Raw genomic sequence first — 24,321 nt, forward strand, 5'->3', positions numbered from 1 at the left:
CACGATCTCCTGGCGTTCCGGGTGAGAAAACCAAGCCAAAACCCTAATATAGAAACAACCCATTCTCCTAAATGTTGTCCTTGTTAGGACATTTGTTATGCCGTCAGGTAAGAGACAACATGCACAGAACAGCTTATAATAATAATAATAATACATAGAAATTATCGGAAAAACCAGAGACTATCTCAGCTCAAAAAAGCACACAATGAAGTCAACCTACTACTATCTAATGATATAGTCTGCCCATAAAAACATGCAAATGGATAAAAACCGAAAGAAGAGAATTCAAGAACCGAATGGCACCAAACTGAATCCTCCTGTGGCAAAATCTGGGACCTTATAATGCTGGAACGCTGGCGTGGGTGACAGTTTTAAAAACACTCTTCTCAGACAGGTCTGATTACGACTGTTATCATTATTATTATTATTATCATCATTATCATCATTATTATAATCATTATTATTGTTGTTATTATTATTATCATTATTATAGTAATTATTATTAGCATTATTATAATCGTTATTATTATCATTATTATTATAATTATTGTTGTTATGATTATTCTTAAACAACTTTAGCTCCACGTCTGCTTGGCCTTCAGACCTCCTTCCCAGGACGCTCAGCAGAGAGAAACTAGGGAGCACAATGAGGATTTTCCGCTAGCAGCTGACTGGTAGGAGCACAAAGGGGGTGTTGGGGGCGTGCACGTGGGTGGGTGGAGGGGGTAACAACAACATCATGAAACCACGTTGCTCGGCAACACTTTCAATCCATCAGTTCTTTGATGGTTGTACCCCCTCCAAGCCTTTCACCAAAGACCCAGAAGACAGATTGAAGATACCACCAGGCAGCGTGCAGACTATTAATACACCCCCCCCTCCCCGTCCCCTGTGATGGTTTAATCCACGGAGCCCGAATGGATATTTGGATAAACTGTAGAAAATTATACGACACTACCTTTTATATTGGATGGAAAAACCCAAAACCAAACCCTTTAAACTTAAAGCCCACTGACCTACATCTTGGCTGCATGCGTGTCATTTTGCCCTCACTGCAGTTTGCATTGTTTTCATGCTCCATGAATCAGTAACCATTTTAGTAATTTCGATTTCTAAATATAGGTTAATCCTCTTTTATAGACTCCACAGGAATTTACAGGCTTTTAGTGTTTTACACACGCACACACACACTCTACATCTGCTTGTCTTCTGTTCCCTTTTTTTTTTTATTATTATTTTTAATTGTCACACTTTATTTGACATATTGAGTATTGATAAATAGAAGAGGCAGGGGGAGGGCGAGGGGATGACATGCAGCAAATTGCTATGGGCCGGATTCCAACCTGGGCCCGGCTGCGGCAAGAATTTAGCCATAAAAAAATGGAACGCGCTCTACCAGGCGAGCAACCGAGACAGCCTCTCCTGTTCCTTTTAAGCATCAGAAAGGAAACGCCCCTTTCTTATGCTTTTCCCACTTTGTTTATATTCTATTTTAAGGGGAAGCTGTTTAGTATGTCTTGTATAAATATCTACTAATATCCATAAAATAAACATTAAACCATTTAACCACTGGTGAACTACTGTTTCCTTTGGCAACATTCTAACAACGTCTACACTGACTCTAACTGGGAGCCTGTGGGGTCAAAATGTTCTAAATGAGCTGTGGAGACGACCACTTTTGGGCTTTCAGTGTTATAGATCGCCCAAACAACGGAGGTGTGTGTTGGTGTCTGTGACGATCACCAAATGTGGCACCAGTAGCTCCATGTTGCTCAAAGAAACCCTTTAGACTTCCAGGCTTTTCCGCAGACATTTCAATCTGTTTTTAAGTTCAGAACTCACTTATTTCCTGCCAGTGTACTATTCTCTGGGCTTGGCAACACCGATTTCCACGGTATTACTAATTAAAAGTGAATATTTTACCACAAATAATTACATGTAGCACCAGGAACAGCAATGAGGTGACTGTTCAAACAGGCCAGAGACTAGAGACTTGGTGGTTATCTGGGGGGATCGAATGCCCCCCCCACGATCCAGTTCCTTTGTTAGCACCAGATGCACTGAAGCACCAATCCCCAGAGGATGGCCAACAAATGGGCCCTAGGCGCCCAGTTAAGAGCCTGTTAATAATCCGTACACACACAAGGGTTAATGGGACTCACTGCAGACTTGCAGAGTAGGAGATATTGATTTAAAATTTCCTGTTCACCAACACACATTGTTTCAACAAACCCTGGATTTCGGCTTAGATCACCACTTGTTACGACCATTCAGCCGTGCAGGATATTGTATCCACAGTAAATAAGTTTATGCCTCTGGCGCAGTTGCATCATCAAGTTCAGTGACAAATGAAACCGATCCCCGAAAGAGCACAAAAGCAAAACATGTGCAGATGTAACGTGAGAAGCCAAGCTCAGAACAAAGAACTTTTTGTTCTGATGACCAGTACCGGGTAGGTGGAGTGAAACTATACCTTTTGTGATCGCTACACATGGAAAACAAGTTTAATGTTTGCAGAGTATTGACATACCTTAAAGGCCTCCAGCTGCTGGTTTATCACCTCCGTCTCCATGCCGACGGCCCCCTGGGACTCCTCCCTGTCGATGGCCCTGTTCAGACTGTCGGTGAACTGCCGGAGTTTAGCCTGCAGCTCCTCCAGATGACCCCGTGCACTCAACACCTGCTCCTCTCGGCCTTTCGCTCTGTCCAACAGTTTGCCACATTGTTTCGTGAGGGCATCCAGATCCCTCTTGAGGCCGAGCAGGTCTGGCGAAACCTCGGTCTCCAGCATCTTCTTACAGCTATCCCCAGCGTTCACAGTGTTGGCCGTGAGTTCCTGCAGTTTGGTCACAAAGTCCTGAATGGCACCCTGCTGGTCTTTAAGAATGGCCAAGTCCCTGGCTGTGGGCTCCATGCTGTCGAGCTCGTCGTCCAGGTCTGTGAATCGCCTGAACATCTCACGGATGTTGTTCTGCAACTGACCAATGCCGTGCAGTTTACCTTCTAAGGTGGAGCAGGTCTCCTCTACCTTCTTGTTCAGGGAGCCATAGTCTTTTTCGAGGCTGTCACACTGCAGTAAGAGGTCTGTCACTCCATCAGCATCTGGGACGTCTACAACCAGGTCCTTGGCCAGGCTCTTCAAGTGCTCAACCTGGTTCTGCACTCCCTCTAAGTTCTTCTGCTGAGCCTTCATGTTTGTCAAGGTCTTGTTACTATACGCCTGAACTCCCAGTGACTCACAGGCATCCACCTGCTTCTTAGCTCCCTCAAGCTGGCATTTGGCCTCTTTTTGAGTGTCATTAAATTCCTTTAGCGTCTGCAAAATCTTTTCCAGTGACTCTCGCTTACATTGCAAAACCTCCATCACCTCATCCACTCTTTTTCCAATGGCAGCCTTCTCCTCCTTGACCCCCTCGGTGTCTGCGTTGGCCAGCTCAAGTAGGCTGTCTGCGGCTGTGTTCATCTGCTCCACCACCCCCCTGTGCTTATCAACATCCTTCTGTAGGGCTTTCAGCTGAGAGATGGAGTTCTCCACAGCCACAGAATCCACAGTGAGCTTCACACGGTCGCCACTCGCCTCACATTCCTCCACCCATGAGTTGAGTTTCTCTGCGTGGTCTTGGTACTTCTGCACTCTCTGCAGCGCCGTCTGCAAGTCATCCGCCCGGTCCGTGGAGCTCTTCTTCACCTCCTCCCAGTTGGAGCAGAGGGTGGAGAGCTGCCCCTGCAGGGCCAGCTTCTCAGCACCGTCTGTGTTCTGCAGTAGCCTCTCACCCTCTCCCATGACAGTGTTGTAGGGTTCTTCGTGCTCCCTCAGGATTCTCTGTAGGGCACTGTGCTCCTTCAGGCTCTGTTGCAGGACGTCTACTTTGGCCGAGATGGGCTGAGGCAAGGCCTGGTCGCGGCGCTGCTCATCCAGCCACGTCTGGAACTCCTCCGAGGTCTGATGGAACTGTTGAGAGCTGGCAAAGGTCGAGCTCAGCTGCTGGACACGCTTGGCTGTGGAACACAGATGGAATCATCAGTGCTGCCATTATACCCAAGTCCTTACAGAATTAAAGTATGCATAAATAATCATAACTGATAGATGCGTACAGTATTTTCTTTTTTTTTTTTTCTTCTCAGTCATCAAATTTTACAGAAAAAGCATAAACAAAACCACAGACAGCGATACACATAATACACAATTAACTAGCTTTAACATCAAGCAGTCAGGGACACCAAAAGTAAGGGTTGAAAGTGGAAGATATGGTGGAAATTTTGATTTGCTGGGTCAGTCAAAAAGCCTTTTATCTATAGGCCAAATACAGACCAAAATAAACATGATCATTGGTATTGAATTAATTTAGAAAATAAACCAATCCCAAAATGGAATTATGGAACACAATGAAATTAGGTGTTCTTTGCAAAAAGCCTCCAGATACTGAAGCCCAACCTGCTTTCTCCTCCAGTTGTCTGAAGGGCTTGCTGACGCTCTCCAGCTGCCGGGCCAAGTTAGCCTTTAGATAGTCCTCCGTCACCATGGCCCCGAGCGCCGCACTGAGGGCTTCTGCCTCCCTGAGTGCCTTCTTCTCCTCCCTCAGCTGGGCGGAGATCGCGTGGACCTCCTCTAGTTGCTTCTTGACGGCATCGGGCTGGGCACTGTGGCCCTGCTGGCTCTCCAGCTGTGTCTCCAGCTCAGCAGAGCTCTGGCCGAGGCCTCTCAGGAGCTTCTGGAACTGCCCCGTCTTTATTGCCGCCTGGTCGATGAGGCTGGCTCGCCCGTCCAGCCGCCCCGTCAGGTCTTCCCACTTCTGGGTGACTGCCGCCAGACCTTCCCGGACCTCATTCGCACCGCTGGAGGGCTCCTGCTTTCCGGGGCAGTTCAGGATGGCAGCTGCTGCTTCCTTCAGCTCCTCATACTGAGGCTTTCGGCTCTGAAACTCATTCTGGAGAATCTGGACGAAGAGGAAGGAATGAGTGAATTTTAAAAACCACAAGCAGTACCCACAAAGTACTTTTTAAGACCCTTTTAAGACAATTTTTTTAACAAAATGTAAGACTTATTTTGGACAAATCATCTCTCTCTTATTCAATTAAGCATTGCAGGGAAGTATTATATATTTGGTTCAGGACAGAAGTATTAGGTAGAAACATAGAAGGTTATGAACTAGATGATTCCATGAACTGTTATAAGACCACTTTCCTTCATGATCGCAAGGAAGAGATTACGAACTGGAATAGCTATCACAGCTATCACTATTACAATTATTATTTTTTTTTTAACCACAAAACTTTGGATAGGTAAACAGAAGGACCTTCTTGGATTTCCCAGGTAACTATCATGTAGTCTAGCTGGTATGTATTAAGGTAACTATTAGGTTAAGCGGTACCTTAAGTGTTTTATAACGTTATATATCACAAATGTTGACTGATACAGAAGAACTAGACTCATTTGGACAAAAACAAATCAGGCAAAATCGAATGACTGCTCATTACCTGGACTTGCTGCTTCTGCATGTTGAGCATGTTGGGGTCCACGGAGAGCGGTCCCAACACGCTCATCATTAGCTCCTTCTCCGACAGCCACTGTCGGAGCTGGGGTTCGGTGGTTTGGAAAGCGTCCAAGTTCCTGTTGGAGCGCTCCAGATCCTGCTTCCTCTCCTGGACCGAGCCGCTCACCTCAGCCCAGGCAGCGTCTGGGGGGGAAGGGGAGCGAATGGCAGTCAGACCCAACCCAAATTGTGTGAGTGATATACACACACACATACACAGTATATATATATATATATATATATATATATTAATGCAGTTACATACACCGATGCTTACATATACATACATATACACACACCGATCAGCCACAACATTAAAAACCACTGATAGGTGAAGTGAATAACATTGATCATCTCGTTCTAGTGGAACCTGTCAAGGGGTGGAATATATTAGGCAGCAAGTGAACAGTCAGTTCTTGAAGTTGATGTGCTGGAAGCAGGAAAAATTGGCAAGCATAAGGATCTGAGCCACTTTGACAAGGACCAAATTGTGATGCTAGACGACTGGGTCAGAGCATCTCCAAAACGGCAGGTCTTGTGGGGTGTTCCTGGTAGGCAGTGCTTAGTACCTACCAAAAGTGGTCCAAGGAAGGACAACTGAAGAACCGGCAACAGTGTCATGGACGCCCAAGGCTCATTAATGCGCATGGGGAGTGAAGGCTCGCCCGTCTTGTCAAATCCCCCAGAAGAGCTACTATAGCACAAATTGCAGAAAAAGTTCATGCTGCTAAGATAGAAAGGTGTCAGAACACACTGTGCATCACAGCTTGCTGTGTACTGTATGGGGCTGCGTAGCCCTAGACCGGTCAGAGTGCCCATGCTCTGTCCACCACTGAAAGCGTTTACAATGGGCACGTGAGCGTCAGAACTGGTCCATGGAACAATGGAAGAAGGTGGCCTGTTCTGATGAATCACGTTTTCTTTTACATCATGTGGCTGGCCGGGTGCGTGTGAGTCATTTACCCTACTGGGAAGAGATGGCACCAGGATGCACTATGGGTAGAAGGCAAGCCCGCGGAGGCAGTGTGATTCTCTGAGCAATGTTCTGCTGGGAAACCTTGGGTCCTGGCATTCATGTGGATCTTACTGTGACACATACCACCTACCTCAAAACTGTTGCGGAAACAATACACCCCTTCATGGCAACGATATTCCCTGATGGCAGTGGCCTCTTTCAGCAGTATAAAAAACTGCAAAAAATTGTTCGGGAATGGTTTGAGGAACATGACACAGAGTTGAAGGTGTTGACTTTGCCTCCAAATTTCCCAGATCTCAATCTGATCGAGCATCTGTGGGATGTGCTGGAACAACAACCCCGATCCATGGAGGCCCCACCTCGCAGCTTCCAGGACTTAAAGGATCTGCTGCTAACATCTTGGTGCCAGATACCACAGGACACCTTCAGAGGTCTTCTGGAGTCCATGCCTCCACGGGTCACAGCTTGTTTTGGCGGAACGAGGGGGAGCTCAACTTCATTAGGCAGGTGGTTTTAATGTTGTGGCTGATCGGTGTTTGTGTGTGTATGTGTGTGTGTATATACATATATATACATGTATATTTATATATATAGCTCGAAAGTGCTTTAAAGAGGGGCAGGAATAAAAGAAAAAAGAGAAATCAAAGCAATAAAAGGTAGATGAACAGATTTGAAAACAGGGGACAGTAATAAAATAAACCAATTTAAAAAGGATAAAATTCATACATTGTTCCAAAAATGTTCCATGTACAAATGAATATATTAAAAACACAACATGTACAAGGTGCCTACAGATGGTTATGGATATGTAAGATATGTAAACCCTAGAAAGCTGGGTTAGTTGCTCACATTTCAAAATGTGTTTTCAGACAACTTTTAAAAGATTCAGCTGGTCTGATATTTTCGGGAAGGCTCTTCCAGAGTCTTGAGGCCGAAATGGAAAATGCCCTATCCACACAATGGCATATTCAGGAGCCTCTTGCCAGTGGACCTGAGAGGTCAACCAGTGCTGTGGGTCCGACACGGACTAAAGATTTTAATACACCTTGATGTGGTGACAGGTTTTGTGAATCAGAATGTTTATTCGACATTTGACGGTTGGAGCCAAAGTGCAGAAAACGTTGCCAACTCAAGCTGCCAACGAGTTCCACACAACCCCTGGGTCTATGTACCTCTCTGGGTTTAGGTACTAGGATTTAAATACCTATCTGTGCCAGCGCCTCCTTCCATTTTGCTGCTTCGGGAGAATCTGGCTGGGTCTCAATCAAGTGCAGAAGCTTCTCCCTCAGCTTGTGAAGATTTTCTCCTTTTTGGTTGACGTCATCTTCAAATGCCTGCAGGAACAACAGATAAAAAACATCTTAAAACACACTCATGACTTCCACATAAGATAATAAATGCCTTGAATGCCGTGAATTCTTTGAACTCTGAATGCTGTTTCTGGGACCTTTTGTTGCTCGAGCTGTGTTTTCATTGAGTCTTTCTCCATGGTGGCTGAGTTCCAGGACGCCGCCTTATTTTGGGTGTCCTTCAACCATGTCATCATGACTTCCGTCTCCTGCTGGGCTTCCCTCACCCCGTCCACCAGGCCTCTCAGCTCTGCCGCTCGGCTCCTCAGTAGCTCCCCGAGGCTGTTGTAGCCCTCGTTGACGGAGGACATGTTCTGCTGAATTACCATCAGCTCTGCAGACAACAAACAGATTCCTGTTAGGTTACCTCACAAGAACCTTTACTAAACAACTTCCCCTGATGCCACAGCAAAGATGGATAAGGATTGCGGCATTATTATCATTGTGGCTCAACATGCTTTACATTTCAGCATCAATTAGGTGCAGGTGTCGTGGACAGAAGGCGCAGGTGTCATCCATACCCGATAAGTCAGGAGATGCTAGCAACTAACTGACGAGTAAGAATCTATGTTGGAAAGAGTTTATCTCGGTACCTTCGTGAGAGTCTACCCTAGTAAGAACAGGGCTCGAGGGTAATGGCTGCCCGGTGACCCTCGGCAACCACATTGAGTCAATTGGCAACCATTTGGGGCAACCACTTTTTCACATAAAAAATAAGGACAGCAAATAGCAAAACGTTCACCCCAAAATAAACACATTTGTTGCATTAGTGATATTTAAATACTGCTGTTACAGTCAGAACCAGAACGCCTCACGTGAATCGGTGCATTTATTCACGTGCTCAGCGGTGGGCACGGGAACCAGAGCAAGTTTTAATGCCTTTCTTCCTCATCTGTGATGTGAAAACATCAGATTTCCACGCAGTCTGAGAAAGCACAAGTGTGCGTCCTGCTCACAGTTGAGTTATAAAACCCAGCGCACCGCAGAGCGTCTCCCCTGTCGAGCTGCTGACAGCACTGTCAGGCGTGGAGTCAATCACAGTGGACGGCAGCAGAGCAAGGTTATTACAGTCAGGGAAGCAAACAACTCGCTTTTTGGCAAATGCAGCTTTTTCAGTTGGGGGACTGACGTCGAAACAGATCCGAAAAGTTATTTTTGGGTGCGGCGATGCGTTTTAGCTTATTTCTTTTTAAATATACATGCGGGAACTATGCCATCTGCGATCGATTAACTAGAGGACTCTGATTAAGACCAGAGTTTCCGTTAGAAGAAATTGGTGCCGGTCCACGTGTCCTGGAAGATTTCAATTTCCCAGACAAATGGGAGAGATTCCGGTCAAATATTATCTGTGTTTATTGAGCTTGAAAGCAATTGATAGCAAGAGAATTACATCATCAAGGCACGATGATTCATAATACTTTTTACTGAATATTCAAAGGGTAAGGGTCTACCTAGGTACATTGGTAAAAGTCTACCTGGTTTGTGTTAATAGACTAGAGAGGAGTTAACTTTGTTAACACCACATTGATCTATAGGGTATATATCCGACCAGTTGTTATGAAGACAGAAGACAGTAGGTGTTAATACTGTATATTATATTATTTCAAAAGGATTACCTTTACTTGTAAGGTAGGCATGTGTCCCTGGACCACCACCGTTAGTAACAGCTGATGCAAAGACAAAGCACCTCAACTGGTTAGTGACAACATCATATTCAGATAGGGCTGGGTATCCATACCCGGGGTCCTTTAACAGGTTCCAGGGGATCCACAGCAAAACGACAAGAAGTTAATAATTTTGTAATTTCATTCATAAGACGTTAGCACCATTAGAGAATGTATAATGACGACTGTTTGGATCCCAGTTTCACTGTTACCTCTGTAACACCAGTACAGACAAAAATCACATTTAACAACAAAAAAAAAAGACTAGATCTGATCAAATAGGGTCTGTGACACTTATGTGTATCAAATTCTTACCTTTAAATTAAAAAGGCTCTATACTGAACTGCATACAGATTTGCATGCTGCAGTATTCACAGTTCTTTGGCATACCTATGTATTTACCTATATCTAAGTAATTTAATTCTGCTGTGCATCCACAGTAAGCATAAAGGTCTTATTTTGACAAAGTATTTTTACTGTGTCAAATTTAATCCACTATATCCTTGATGGATAAAATGGAAAAGCCGAATGTACCCGACTGATGTGGCGTCTTGGTCTTGGCGGGCGACGTGAGGGAGCTGATGAGGGTGCACAGCGCTGATCCTCTGCTGTTCAGGTCCTGGACCGCGGGTCCTCTGGAGGTCCACTCCTCGGACAGACCCTGAGGGAAGGTCAAATCAGTCAAACATGTCTATCCATCCGTCCATCCATCTATCTATACACCTTTCCACTCACGGTGACTGTCCCCAGCTGGTTCTCCAGACCCTCTAGGCTTCCAGGCTGGACCTCAGGGACCCGCTCCGTGGTGCGGTCCAGCCACAAGGTCAGCTCTCCAGCCGCAGACTTCAACTCCCCCAGAAGGTCCTGGCAGGACGACACCTCATCCTCCCTGCAGAGCGAAAGCAACACATCACACCAGAAACATTCATGCTTGTTTACATATTTTTTTCATTCTGTAACGTCATAATCACCATCTATATTAATTTTTATGCCTACACTCGGTACCATCAACAACCAAGCTGCCACTCACACGTTTAGTATATTTCGTTTTTTTGTTTGCTTTTTATATCATTTAACTTTTTATGGTACTTGTCTGTCTGATGGCGTACAATCAATCAGCAACCCAATGCAACAACCCATCCCAAATCAAATTCCTCAGCAAAATAAACCCAATTCTAATTCTGAAGATCCAATAGTACAAATACAGGAATTCAACACAAAATAATTTAAGAGCAAGAAAATATATAAAAATAATGATAAATCAAACAAATAAAAACATTACATGAGAAACAGGCAGGGAAAACTAATGCACCTGCTAAAATGAGAACAGTTTCCCTTCTGTGTTTGATCAACAAAGTTAACATGGAGTAGCCCAAAGCTCTACTTCATGTTAACCTAATTTCATTGAACCTACTTGTCCTTCACAGTGTCCTGCAGGGCTCTGAAGATGTTGTTCAGGTCGTCCATCTTGCTCAGGATCTGTGACGTCCCTCCTTCAGTGTCAAGGCTGGACAGCTCCTGGGACAGCGACTTCAGCGTCTCCAGGTCCCTGGCGTGGTCCGCCACCTCGGCCGTGGTGTCCTGTAGTGGGAAACAACAGTTAAACATATTGTTACCATTATATTCAGACAATGTACACCTTATGGAGTCCATTACAATCAGATAATGTACACCTTATGGAATTAGCCATTGGCTTTGTTCCACCTTGCCCACTCTCTACAATAAAATTGGTACTCTTAAATCCCATCGCATGTGTTTCTGTGTCAGAGGGCCCTTAAAACGCCACTCACTTGGCGTGTGGTGGGGTGGTAGGCTTCTGCCAGGGATTCCACCAAAATGGCCTCAGTTTGGTGTTGATAGTACGGGGTGTAGGGGTGGGGTGGTTTGAGCAGCCACACCTGTCTTGGATCTATGTAATTGGGCCCAGGATCGGTGTGGCTGTATGCCTGTTACCTGTTAGACCAATCAACAAGCAACAGGCAAAAAACTCATCGCCACACACACAGGAGAGGAGCCCTTGTCACGACATGGTTTACATTTGCTCCGGGCTTGTTCCACCTTGCCCACTCTCTATTATAAAACTGGCACTCTTCGACCCCATCTCTGTGTCAAGAGGGCCCTGAAAACGCCACTCGGGTGGCGTGGGGTAGGGGAAACTGCCACATACACCTTGATAGGCGTTATCTCTGCCATAAGTACCTCCATCAGCTGAGAGATTTCATTGAGGCTCTTTCCGTCGTGCAGGTCGTGCAGATCCTGCGATCGCTTGAGGACGAACTGCTGAACACGCTCGGCAGTCTTTTCGAAGGTCTCCACCTTGTCCTGCAGCTTCTCCAGGTGGGACACCTTCTGCTGATGGGCATGGCAGGCCTCGGAGAGCCGCTGGGACAGGGCGTCCATCTTGGACTGCAACAGGGCGGCGGAGGCAGGGTCCGCCGTCTCAGCAAACTTTTTCACCTTGGCCTTGATGGCGGAGATGCTGCTCTGGTGGCTCGCGATGTCCTGCTCCAGAGCCTTCACATAAGGAGGCGACACATGAGGACAAAAACAGTTAAACAGGGTTTGGACAGGACTGAGGCCCCCTGGGGGTCCTCAAGGGTATTGCTATCTTCTGCTCCAGAGCTTTCACACAGAAGACACGAGGTGGACGGGGTTCGGACAGGTCGAACGAAGGGGATCCCAAGGTGGGGTTTGAGGACCCCTAAATGTCTTCAAATCAATTGCAGGGGCTGCAGAACAAAAACATGTAGCATATTTTATTGTTTCAGACAAAATCTGTGCCCATCTCACTAATTACAGTGAGATATTTGGTATATTGGTGTGAGGTTTGTACTTTTTGGCAGCAAAGTAATAGTCAAATTTTAAGCCACCTGGCAATGTATTACAGGCAGATACAGTGTGTACATCTTTACACATTTATTTTAGGTGGAGGGGTTGTTATTATTATCATTTTTTAATAAAATTTCATAGCCACTGGGGAAGGGTTAAAGAGCAACCCTACACTGCCCTGAATTCCCACTATACCCTGGATTGGCCGATACTGAAAGTTTAGGCTTCGGTATCCGTGGTTTAAAAACGGTCATCTACCCATCCATTCATCCCTCTATTCATCCATCCCTACATCCATAATAATTATAGTTAAAAGAACAAATCAAAAATGACTTTTGAAGAGTGTGTGGTACTTCAACAGGACAGAAGCTGTACTACAACATACCCCCTCCTTGCTGAGCAGAGCCCTGATAGAGGCGGAGTCCAGCGGTACCCGTCCTCCGTCCCTCACGCTCTCCTCCACCCCCTCCATCCATCCCATCATCTGGTCCAGGCCGTCCTGGACACTCAGCGAGCGCGTCAACGTCACCTGCAGCTTCTCGTGGCGGTCGCTCACCGACTTGGACAGGTTGTCGAAGCGCTCCGCGATGTCATCTGAAAATATTGTGTTTTTGACCGATGTCATTGGTCAAACTATAAAAATTATATTTCCAAATAAGACTCTGTTTGACTTTGTTTCTGAAAGTATGTTTTAGTTCAGGCAGTAAGTTTTTTAGAAAGACAATATAGGGGCTCACAACCTGGGGTGACCGACCCGCACTAAAGGGCACCAGAGATTGCAAGAGGGGGTTGAGAAGCGGACGATTTGAGGCCAATGTCTCCTTATCGTCCAAATATTGGTTAAAAAAATCCACAAATGAATAGCAATATTATAATATTGATGTAAATAAATATAAATTGTAACAAAATCCACATACTCCAAGTATTGTACGGCCTAAAAACCATGAAAGTAGAACCACTAATAAATACATGAAAAAGTATTGCCTAATTGAAATTGGGGGTCTCAGACTGAATCAGGTTTAATTTGGGGGGTCTCTGAGGAGACATAAGGTTGGGAAACCCTAAAAGGAGTCATCATTATTTGATTGCACTTTTGACTACAAACCGTATTTTTGTTGGACAAGCATTGATGGTGCAGCATTTTGATGGTTAATAATAATAATTATAACAAATATAGCTGCAGGCAGCAATATACGGGGTCCGTTATGGACACCAATTGCTAATTTTTGGGTTCAGTTTGTGTTGTTGTTCATTTTTACATTAGCATTACAACATAACACGAGTTTGATTTTCAGAGTTTCCAATGAACGCAGCATCAACTCACGTAATGACGCAGTGACGCGAGTTTTCTGAGTCCTGGTGACACGCAGAATCACTAATACCAGGATACACTTGTGGCCTTATCCTAAAAATTTGAAGGTGGCCTTTCCTACTGTACCTGTAGCCCACAGAGTCCTGTCTCACCGTGTCCGTGGAAGGAAATCACTCCGAGTGGAAGTTCCCAACAACACGGTTCCACTCAGACGGATTAAACACTGCAAGTCCCTCAGAGACATTTCATAAACTTTTTTAACTTTTGGGACTAAATTAAACAGATACGATTAGGACCTGTTGCTCTGGCGCTCCAAGCAAACTCTGTATGTGAGGACACAAACACGCAATATGTTTTGGACTGTTTTCGACTCCTTCAGTTTGCCTGCTACGACTGGCTAGAATGCGGCAGGAGGTACACGACACCGCCTTAGATGGAACTTTTGCCGTTTACAAAAAGTGTCTGTTTTTCACTGATTCCTTCTCCATTTGTGGATCGATTTCGATGAAACTTGAACGACTAAATGTCTGACAAGTCCCGGTTCTAACGAGGCTTCAACCGTGTCCGTAGCTGCAGCGGTTGTCCTGTTCCACACACTTTTAGCCCGAAAAGTTCGGAGAGGAGAATAATTATAATAATAATAATAAGAGTAATACAAATAATAATGTATTATTATTATAAACTATTCATATAATATGTGTTTATTATTGTAAAATACAAATATTAATTATTAATTAATTATGAATTAGTAATCATTTTTATCAAAAAATATATGATAAATCATTAAGGTAAACTTAAGCTACATATATATTCAAGTTAAACTTGAATACAACCCTCCCGTCTCACCCATGGTCTCCTGGATCTCCTCAGGGTTCCTCAGCAGATCTCCTTCACACGCCATCAGACAATCTGCGGTTTTTCGCAGAGTTTCCACGGACGACTGGCGTGCGGTCGTCTGGACTTGCAGAGCCTGGCCAACAGGGGGTTTAAGGGTTTGATGCATTATTATATTACCTCCAGCAGGGAGGGCCCCAGAAAATACCATAACTCACAACCTCACAACTCACAACCACAACCACTGCCAAAAATATGAAGAAGAAATCCCTCTATTTGATCTCTTACTCAATATAAGGTATAATACCGCTGCCTACCACTATAAGATGTGTGATCGGCCGAGAAATTTGAAATGAGGGCCACGAAAGACCATTATGTTTTTTATAATCGAAGTCGGGATATTTGGGAACGTTGCACAGGAAAACAAGCAATAAAATTGTCTTTGACTGGGGCTGAAGGAATCACCTTGAAGGAATTGCAGCAGAATTATTATTAGATTTTTATATAATTGATAACAAATAGCAGCAAATTAGCACCAAATAATTTTTACATTTTTATTTTGTTTTTTATTTTTATTTTACGTTACATATTTATATGTATTTTTATACATATTTATATTAATGGATTTGGCGTAATCATATATTATCTATAAAAATATATAATATCAAAACATACATAAAAATACTGGAAACACTATTATAAAATATATATAAAAATAAAAGAAACAGTATTATCAGCTCTTATCAGTTCATATCTGTGTAACTCACAGGGGAAAGAAACTCTGGGGAAAATGGCCTTCAGAGTTATAAATAGTGGCGTTGTTATAAAAAGCAAATAGCAGTGTTGTTATAAATAACAGTGTTGTTGTTACGAGATATTGTGTGGAAACTCTGTACAAGGTGAGGAATGTGCTGACCCCACAACTTACTTAATGCTTAGGGCGCCAGAAACTTTTTTTTTTTTTTTTTTTTACGCTTTAGAGGAATCTAAAACAGGGGTTCATAAAGTGGGGTCCACGGCCCCCTATGGGTCCTGGGTTGAAGGAATTGCAGGGAGAAAGCAGCAACATTTTTTTCTATTTTTATATATTTGTGTATTATTGATTTAACATTTTTTAACTTCTCTTTTACTGGGATCTGCCTCCCCCAGGGGTCCTCGAAGGAAATGTAGCAAAAAAACATATTTTATATATAGTTCATTATTTTGGCAACAATATTATTTTTTATATTTTTTTATTTGGTTATCTTTTATGTATTTTACTTTACAAATTCACATTTACCAACATTTATTGTAATATTATATATTATCTATGAAAAAAATATCAAAAGCACCAAGTTGGAAAAAAAAACAACATCTCTCTAGGTATCCACTACAGTGGTACCTTGGTGTCCTCCAGCTGCTGGTGCAGGCTCTGGGGCTCCGCAGCGATGGCCTGGCTCTGCTGCCGTCGGGCCTCATCCTCCGAGTCCCCGAGCCACTGGACCAGGACAGAGGACGAGTCCTGGAAGTTCTGGTAGTGCTGCACCACCTCCTTCAGGTTAATGCCCAGATCACTGCACTGGGGGGAGAAATAATAACGATAACAATGATTTTAATTATTTGGTTTACAGAAAAACATGGAAGAACTGGAAATGAATGATAAAATACAGTCAGCTGATGTTTACACACCTGTTTTTTATATTGGCTGACTGTATTTTAGTCTGTATGCTCCACACATTATACCACACTTATATATCCACACATTTTTAATAAGCATTTCTTCAATTTGGAATTTTTATTTTAGGTTAGCTTTACTCATCTCTAATAACTATTTTAATTGCAACATTTAAAAATTTCCGTTAAAATTTTAGGTTATATTTACATACACGTACCTACATACATAAACTTTTTGTTTTACTAACCCAATAACGCCCTCTGAATTGTAATGAATATAAAGGAATATGCTGCCACCATGTGGTTGGACTGAGTCATTACAGTTTCAAAGGATAAATCTGACCGTTACAGAACTGGTCCTATTTCATTCTTACTAAGGCAGTGTTTCACACCGGATTTATCCACCTCACGCATGCGCAGTTGAGATTTGTATATCAACAAAGTCACATGTGACCCCCCTCGCCCAGGCCCTATAAAATCACACAGGACCCGGGGCTCTGTTCCTCTCCAGGAGCCTACACAAGCAGGGTAAATCCTGTTGAACGGCTCTGCCATTGTTTCCGCTTTTTCCTTCATGTTAAGCTCTGATAGCATCAGATGGCCTCCCCTGAGTGTGTCAACCAGCTAACAAACAGCTAGGACTTTGAGTTTGGGGTATCCCCACTGTTTATTTACGAACACATTGCTGTCCACTGCTTTAGCTCTGATAGTATCAGGTGGTCCCACCGAATCACCTCAGCCAGCTAAACGGTAGCAAAAGAAAGAGGTATGATCAATCATACTTCCGGGCGCATGGCTCTTCTGCTGGCCACAGACAGACATGATGTCTGTCCTAGGTGTTTAGGGTGGAGGACTTGAGGCAGGGCTTGACTGACGGTGCCCGCATGAATTGTTCCTTCATGAACACTGAACCCGAAGGTCTCTCGACTGGCTCAGGTCGAAAGTCCCCCACTCGGCTCCCAGGACAAGGCAGGTGCTGGTACAGGGCCACACAGGCACTCACTCAACAGAGGCGTCAGGGGCTCCACTCGTGAAGAAGGCCAGGAAGGATCCGCTGGCGGCAAAGGTAGACACCGGAGCACCGGACAGCGGAGATGGCTCAGATCACATCACCCCTTCTCTCGTACCAACCAGGGAAGCCGGGCCGGTGGGTGCCGTTATTGTCTGGGAGGTTCCAGGAGGACGATGTAGTGTCCATTGTGCCTCCGGCACCTGCTCAGCTCTGACTGTGGCTCAGTGGTGGGTTCCGAGGAAAGAACAGGAGGGCCGGAAGTCAGCCATTCCGATGGCGTTGGCACATCTAGGGCTGGATAAAGCCCTGGTCGTATCTGCCCCCACCAGTGCGTTCTTCAGCCATTCCCTTTAGACAGACACTTGTAGTGTTCAACTGTCTCCAGACTACATTGGGGAGCTACAAAGGTGTTGGGCGGACCCCAGGTCCCTTTCCGCCATTCTAGTGGTAGCAGGGCCTTGGCCAACATGCCAGACATGGCGGACACAATCCCAAGATGTGTGGGAGCAGTCACCCATACAGAGCCCCAGGGTAAGGGTTCTCCGCTACCTCGACGACTGGTTAATATGTGCCCTGTGTTTGGGGTGCGCAGCCCAAGACACGACACTTTTGCTCGCCCGTATCACAAGGTTCCTAAAAGGAGCCCGACGCTTGCAGCCTACGAGAGCTAGAGGCCCTCTCACTGCCTCCCTTTGAGCCACTCGAAGGTGCCGAGTTGAAGTGGCTGTCAGCCAAGCCGCTTTTCTTATGGCAGTGTCATCAGCCAAATGCCTTGGCAAACTCCATGCAGTGTCTGTTAGCAAAACCTGTATACTCTGGAACTCAGGCAGATCAGGGCTGTGGCCCAACGCATCATTCCTCCCAAAGAGGCTCTCTGCAAGCATGCAAGACTATCTTTTCCAGTTTGAGCACATGGAGCTTATGTTGGCACGACTGCAGACATTCGCCGGACAGAACAATTATTTGTTTGTTATGACAGGCTCGGTACCTGGGAGTGCAGGGTCTTGTATCTCCTCGCTGCCTCCTCCATCTTGTCCTTCACCTCGGTGCAAGTCCCCGTGGTTTCCACGTACAGTGCAGGGTTTTCTCCACTGGGGGCAGCGTCCTCGCTGGCCCGGGCCACTTCCAGGACCTTCTGACCCGACATGGTGACGAAGCGCAGGTCCCCGCGGTGCGACACCACGTCCTCAGAGAAGCTCCTCTGCCGCTGCATTTTCTGGGTGAGGACCTCCAGGGAGGTGGCAGGCCCTGCCAAGACCCCCAGCTCCTCCTCCGCCGCCTCCAGCCACACCTGGAACTCCAGGCTGTCGTCCTGGAAGCGCTTGAGCTCCTCCTGGATGCACTGCAGCCGCTTCATCTGCTGCTCGGCCTGGGTGAGCGAGTCATTGTAGCGCCCCCTGAGGGCCTGGAGGTCGTTCTGCAGCTTGTCCCTCTCGGCTGGGGACAGGACAAGGGCCTGCTGGTCTAGGGCCGCCTGGGCCGCCTGGGAGGTCAGGACTAGGTCCTGCTGCTGGGACAGGATCTCCTGGTGACGGGCCTGCACCAGGAAATATAGCAAATTTTTTCATGTTAATCCATTGAGTAGAGTAGATGGAGATTCAGACATGGCAAAAACAGGCAAAGGCTTTGGAAAGTAAATTATTTACAAACAAAAATTGTTGAATTAAACAGTAGTATCATGTAAAACTAGAACTAGAAGAAATAGTCATCATATCATACAAGAACTAAATAAATAAGTGACAGTTTGATTGTGTCTGCGTGACTATTATATTATGATCTAGGTAGCGGAGCCTTCAACACACTTATACTTATATTTAATGACTGCAATGACAGCAGAACAATTGTTTCTAAAGTCATCCACGGTATTTTCCTTGAAAATAATTTTAAATAGACAGCATATATATATATATATATATATATATATATATATATATATATATATATATATATATATATATAAAAATTCAATAAATCCCAGATTAAATATGATTAACCTTGACTCTGTGGTACTGCTGGTCCAGGTCCAAGGAGCTGGATTTCTCGTTGCCTCCGATTCCAGAATCCTGTTCCGTGTTTTCTAGTGCATTCCCATTGGGGTCGTCGTCCTCTTCCATCAACGCCACCGTCTCCCCCGTCTCCCGGGTCTCCCCGTCCGTCGTCTCCATCTTCCCATTAAACGCGCCGGTTGGTCCACCGCCCTTCTCGTTCCCCATGTTGGAGATCCAGTCCATGAGACCTTCGATCTTGTTCCTACTTTCCTCCAGTTGTTTCAAAGCCGCCGTCTGAGCAGAAAATTTGTAATTTTCAATTAAATTTCAAACATAGGAAGAAAGGGCATATTTTTGCTATTACGGATGCAAAGCCTAAACTCAGGGCTGTGCCCTATCTATCTTATCTTTGGCCGACTATATGATTCTACCCAATATTGTTTTCATATTTATTAATTGCGTACTGTATATCCACTTACATTTATATTTGATATATTTATACCAATAACCATAATGTCACTTCATGACAGATCTTGCCTCTCAACTGAACTTATGCTGTGCAAAGAATCACTTTTTTTATTTGGCTATTTTCTTTGGACATTTCTATTTTTGTGCAAGTGGCAAAGATTTTGTCGAGGTCTTATAAAGTCACTTTTGGGGCACCTCTATATCTAGATATACAGTATACTGTATACCTAGGTATTTATATGTTACCACGTGAACGACACCCGACTATAACTGCTCTTAGAACTAACTAACCCGCACAACTGTCATCCTCTAGCGGCTTCAATGGATGTCTTCTAACTTCCTGCTTCTTAACTTTAATTCAACTCAGACTGGTTATTGGTCTGGTCTGCCAGACAGAGGTGAACGTTGAACTTTGATAGTTGTACTTTCACTCAAAGAAATCCGGGAGTTACATTCCACCCCACTCCATATTTTCAACTCCATAATAAGAACATAAACCAGAACTGTAACTTCAGCAGAAGTGACAGAGTGAGTTATTTGGACAGTTATTTTTGACATCAAAAAGGATTCCAAACTTGGGATATTTCTTAAGTTAGGACTCTTCTGTGATTTTCTAAGTTCTTGTCTTCGGATTAGATAAGTCCTGAACCACAGCGAACATGTTTCTGCCACACCAAAATCCTAAATGTCGCCCCAAACTGAGATGGAACCGGATTTCAGAACTGACAGCAACTTTTTGGTTTTCCTTTTCGGCTTCCTATTATTTATCCCAAAATGATCATTCTGTGGTCGGGGAGGAGAGCGGGCGGACCTGCTCGCTGCTGTGTTTGAGGGTGGTGGTGTTGGACTCCTCCAGGTCCGTCCTGGAGTCCTCCTCCTGCTGCTGCTGCTGCTTCAGGACCTTCTCTTTGCTCTTCACCTCCTCCAGCTTCTTCTCGATGGAAGCCACCTGTTCCTCCGTCAGTTTGCCTCGGTTCTCCTCCAGGAAGCTCAGCACGTCCTTCTCCAGCGCCTGGAGACCAGAGGACAACTCTTTAGACTTGTATTATTACATGTGGTGAAACATGGTTTTCCAGCCAATTAGAATGTAATTTGGAGGGAACAAATTATGAATTTCAGGGATTGAGTAAACTGTTTTGTTTTCTGTTGGTTATGGTGTTGTTCTTTGACAATAGATATGTATAAATGTATTTATTTGTTTTTTCTTAATTGTTGTAAATATTTTTTGTTTTGTTAACTCTACCAAGCAACAAGAAAAACAATCTTATTTCCCATTTTTTTCCATATAATTTTTTATTTATTTACAATATTTATAATTATAAAGTCCAACACCAAACACTTAAATCATGGAATGAAGTAACTGAAGGCGTATTTTTATTTTATTTTTTTTAAACTGTGTGTTCCTCACCTGACGCTCTTTCTGGTGTCGCTGCAGATCGCTCGCACCCTCCGCCGCCGGCGCCCCCTGCTGGTGGTCGATCAGTCGGTTCTGATTCTCCGTCAGCGTCAGGCCGCCGCAGAGTTCCTCCAACTTCTCCGAAATGTCACGATGTTTCTCCGCCACACTCTGCAGACCATAGCGGAAAAAGACACAGCTTCACAAAGCAGCCACGGGACTCTGCGTAAACCCCCAACACCCTGATGAGTCACGCTGAGAGAAGCCGCATTCTGGACTTTGATTAGTTTTGTTTTTTTGTGTGCCATAAACATGCTCAGTCCCGTTGTGTGGCTGGAAAACACTGTGTGGGGTGTGTTGATGTTAGTGATGAAGGTGTGAAGATGAAGAAGAGGAGGCACTTTGTTCGGCGCTGTTAAGTCCTGATTCCTGTCTTGCAGCCTGCAGAACACAACCAGGTCACACATTAGTACAAACATGCAGTTTTCCACTCAGAATATACTTTTACACCGCTGACTCCTTTTTCCAAATCAAGGATCCTTAATATGATACATGGTAGGCTATCTATCAATCTATCTATCAATCTATCTATCAATCTATCTATCAATCTATCTATCCATCCATCCATCGTTCCATCCATAGGTCACAAAACGTCATCGCCATGCCTTATTAGTGTGTAATTTGTTGCTAAAATGCTGATTCAGCACACAAAGCCATATCAGTCAGAGAATCACTCATGGGAGTGAAGAACCTTCAGCTGGATGCCTCTCTCCCTGGTTGCCTGCAGGCCTTCCAGGGCGACCTGGCCTTCCAAGGAGACTCTTTGGGCGACCACGCCTTCCAGGGTGTCTTTTTGGGAGACCACGCCATCAAGGGTGTCTCTTTGGGCGACCAGGCCTTCCAGGCTGTCTCTGTGGGAGTCTAGCTCTTCAAGGGCATTTCTTTGGGCGACCAGGCCTTCCAGGGTGTCTGTTTGGGCGACCAGGCCTTCCAGGCTGTCTCTGTGGGAGTCTAGTTTTTCAAGGGTATTTCTTTGGGCGACCAGGCCTTCCAGGGTGTCTCTTTGGGAGACCAGACCTTCCAGGGCGTCTTTTTGGGCGGCCAGGCCTTCCAGGTCGTCTCTTTGTGCAACCAGGCCTTCTAGGTCGTCTCTTTGGACGACCGGCCCTTCCAGGGTGTTTTTTTGGGCAATCAGGCCTTGCAGGGTATCTTTATGGGCGACCAGGCTCTCTGCCTGCTCCCTGAGCGCCCGCTGGGTGGAGCTCAGCAGCCGGAGCATGTCTCTGCTATGAGCTGGGCTCAGGAACTGGCCGTGCTCTGCTAAGAAGGACTGGATGTCCAACGCTGCATCCTCCAGCTGGAGACGTAGTCCCTTCTGAAGTGCGCCCTCCATGTCCTGGATGAAGATTCACATCAAGGTAAACTGATTGACTTAATCTACTTCGAAGGTCATGGAGGAGTTACGTAGGTTTGGACGTGCATGATACCTTGTTCTGCTGGAGGATCTCTTTCAGGGTATCCACATTGCAGGTGTTGAGAAAATCCACGTCCCACGTCTCTGAGTTGCTACGAAGGCAGTCGGCTAATTTGCCAAGGTTACTGAGAAGCTCCTGGTACGTGGAGTCCAACTGCAACTAGAAGCACACAGAATAACACTTGATCCTCTTGTCAAAGTTACATCGATACGTTTCCAATGACCAGTAAAGGTTGGACAATAGACACCGACCTTTCCTGATTCTATTTCACGAATCAAAGCTTGAGTCCTCTCCGCGGACAAATGGCTAATGTCAGCAAAATCTGACTTCAATTCTTTGAAGACCGACGTCAGATCCTGGAGGATTTGCGTGGGGATGCACTCGAGGGCAGAGTTCAGCAGGAGTTTGGCTTTCTGCAGCTCTGTCGCTAGAGCAGCGTCCATTCTGGAAAGGTGGGACGCCAGGGACTGGAACAGAGAACGCAGAAAGTCAGGGAATGTATACAATTTGGACATACAGGGAAATTCTTATTTTTGGTTTTGCTCAAATATTCTGTCGTAGAAACTTACTCCATATACAGGACCACTTCAGTAAGCAATTTGTATGCAAATGAAAGTGAGAGTCACCGAATCATGAAATGTAAAAAGCTTAACATGTGTGCATAAAACTGGGAATTTATTTCCATCTCTATCCACACTAAGAAATTTGCAAATTAAGTTGATTCAGAAATAAAAATGCCAAAAATGTTGGGCATGAGACCAAAACATTTGGCTCTCTCACTAGTGCTAAAGTAATGATATTTCAGTGTAAACAGAGACGTGATGGGTGCAGGGAAAAGCCATGTGTGGAAGAGAATAAATAAATAAACATTTTTTTCCTTTTTTCTGAAGGTTGGATTCATGAATCACTAATACATTTTTTAAATAAAAAATGGGAATTTAGATTATAACAAAATGGACTTCCATTTCTGTGGAATTTTTCAAATTCACGATTTTTGGCTGGTGTTTATTCAGACAGGACACAAAAAACTGCATCTTCGTAAAAAAAAAAAAAAAAAAAAAATTTTTGTTTTGTTTTTTTAAGAAGATGCAATTTTTATATTTGAGGACAAATAATTTAGATAAAATGAGCATTAAGAGGGTGTCTAACCTGTGACTTTTCCAGCTGACTCTGCAGCTCCTCCATGTTAGTGCTGACTGAGCTCTGGGAGAAAAGGTCGTTTCTGACCTCGTCCAAAACATCAGCCAAGTCCTGGAGTGTTCCCACACACTCCAGATAGTCCTGTATGGAGTACGACTGCAGGAAGGAAAAATATACAGAGAAATCAGGTAGCCCAATAAAAAAATGTTACCGGATCAACTTAAAAGAATTGCTCCATTTATTATAAATAACACTGGAAATACAGTATGTTTTCTATTTAAATATGTCTTCTGTGTTGTGCTATTTGTTTAGTTGTTGTTATGCTTCTATGTTGTCCTGGCTTTGAAAACTAATTTTCCTTTTCAACACAATAAAGTTTGAGTCTGAATCTGTGAAACTAGTATTTTCTAGGACGTATTGATTTAAAATCAAGAGATTATTACATGATAAGTTGAGAAAACCCGCATATATCCCAATATAAATATGAAATACTCTAATATAAGATTATTGTTAAAGGTTTTAAGGCAGCACTATGTAACTTTCGGTATTTGATGCCCCTACCGTTTGAGTGCAATTGCACTTTTTACTGTCGTAAAACTCTGTCCAATGTCCGAAAATAATTTATTTTACCGGACAAATTTGAACCTGATTGGTCACATCTCAATAACAGTCTACGCCCAAACACAAATAT

The 24,321-nt window shown here is 44.5% G+C and overlaps 1 protein-coding gene across 1 annotated transcript in view; it reads right to left on the reverse strand.

The window, feature by feature from the left end:
• The window catches only part of dst (dystonin), a gene marked incomplete at its 5' end in the record, with an annotated part of 180,712 nt that overhangs the window by 54,407 nt on the left and 101,984 nt on the right, over positions 1-24,321 (reverse strand). Inside the window, 21 exons of the mRNA XM_080016404.1 lie at positions 2,531-3,999; positions 4,436-4,937; positions 5,479-5,678; positions 7,715-7,844; positions 7,958-8,193; positions 9,476-9,526; positions 10,058-10,184; positions 10,259-10,412; positions 10,938-11,104; positions 11,723-12,037; positions 12,738-12,946; positions 14,511-14,634; positions 15,880-16,056; positions 18,152-18,700; positions 19,158-19,445; positions 20,431-20,631; positions 21,028-21,186; positions 21,767-22,411; positions 22,503-22,649; positions 22,742-22,957; positions 23,640-23,786. Of these exons, the coding sequence (XP_079872530.1) occupies positions 2,531-3,999; positions 4,436-4,937; positions 5,479-5,678; positions 7,715-7,844; positions 7,958-8,193; positions 9,476-9,526; positions 10,058-10,184; positions 10,259-10,412; positions 10,938-11,104; positions 11,723-12,037; positions 12,738-12,946; positions 14,511-14,634; positions 15,880-16,056; positions 18,152-18,700; positions 19,158-19,445; positions 20,431-20,631; positions 21,028-21,186; positions 21,767-22,411; positions 22,503-22,649; positions 22,742-22,957; positions 23,640-23,786 (6,213 nt within the window). The remainder of the gene's footprint in view (positions 1-2,530; positions 4,000-4,435; positions 4,938-5,478; positions 5,679-7,714; positions 7,845-7,957; positions 8,194-9,475; positions 9,527-10,057; positions 10,185-10,258; positions 10,413-10,937; positions 11,105-11,722; positions 12,038-12,737; positions 12,947-14,510; positions 14,635-15,879; positions 16,057-18,151; positions 18,701-19,157; positions 19,446-20,430; positions 20,632-21,027; positions 21,187-21,766; positions 22,412-22,502; positions 22,650-22,741; positions 22,958-23,639; positions 23,787-24,321) is intronic.

This window comes from Zeus faber (assembly GCF_960531495.2).
Source record: "Zeus faber genome assembly, chromosome: 16".
Classification (NCBI taxonomy): Eukaryota; Metazoa; Chordata; class Actinopteri; order Zeiformes; family Zeidae; genus Zeus; species Zeus faber.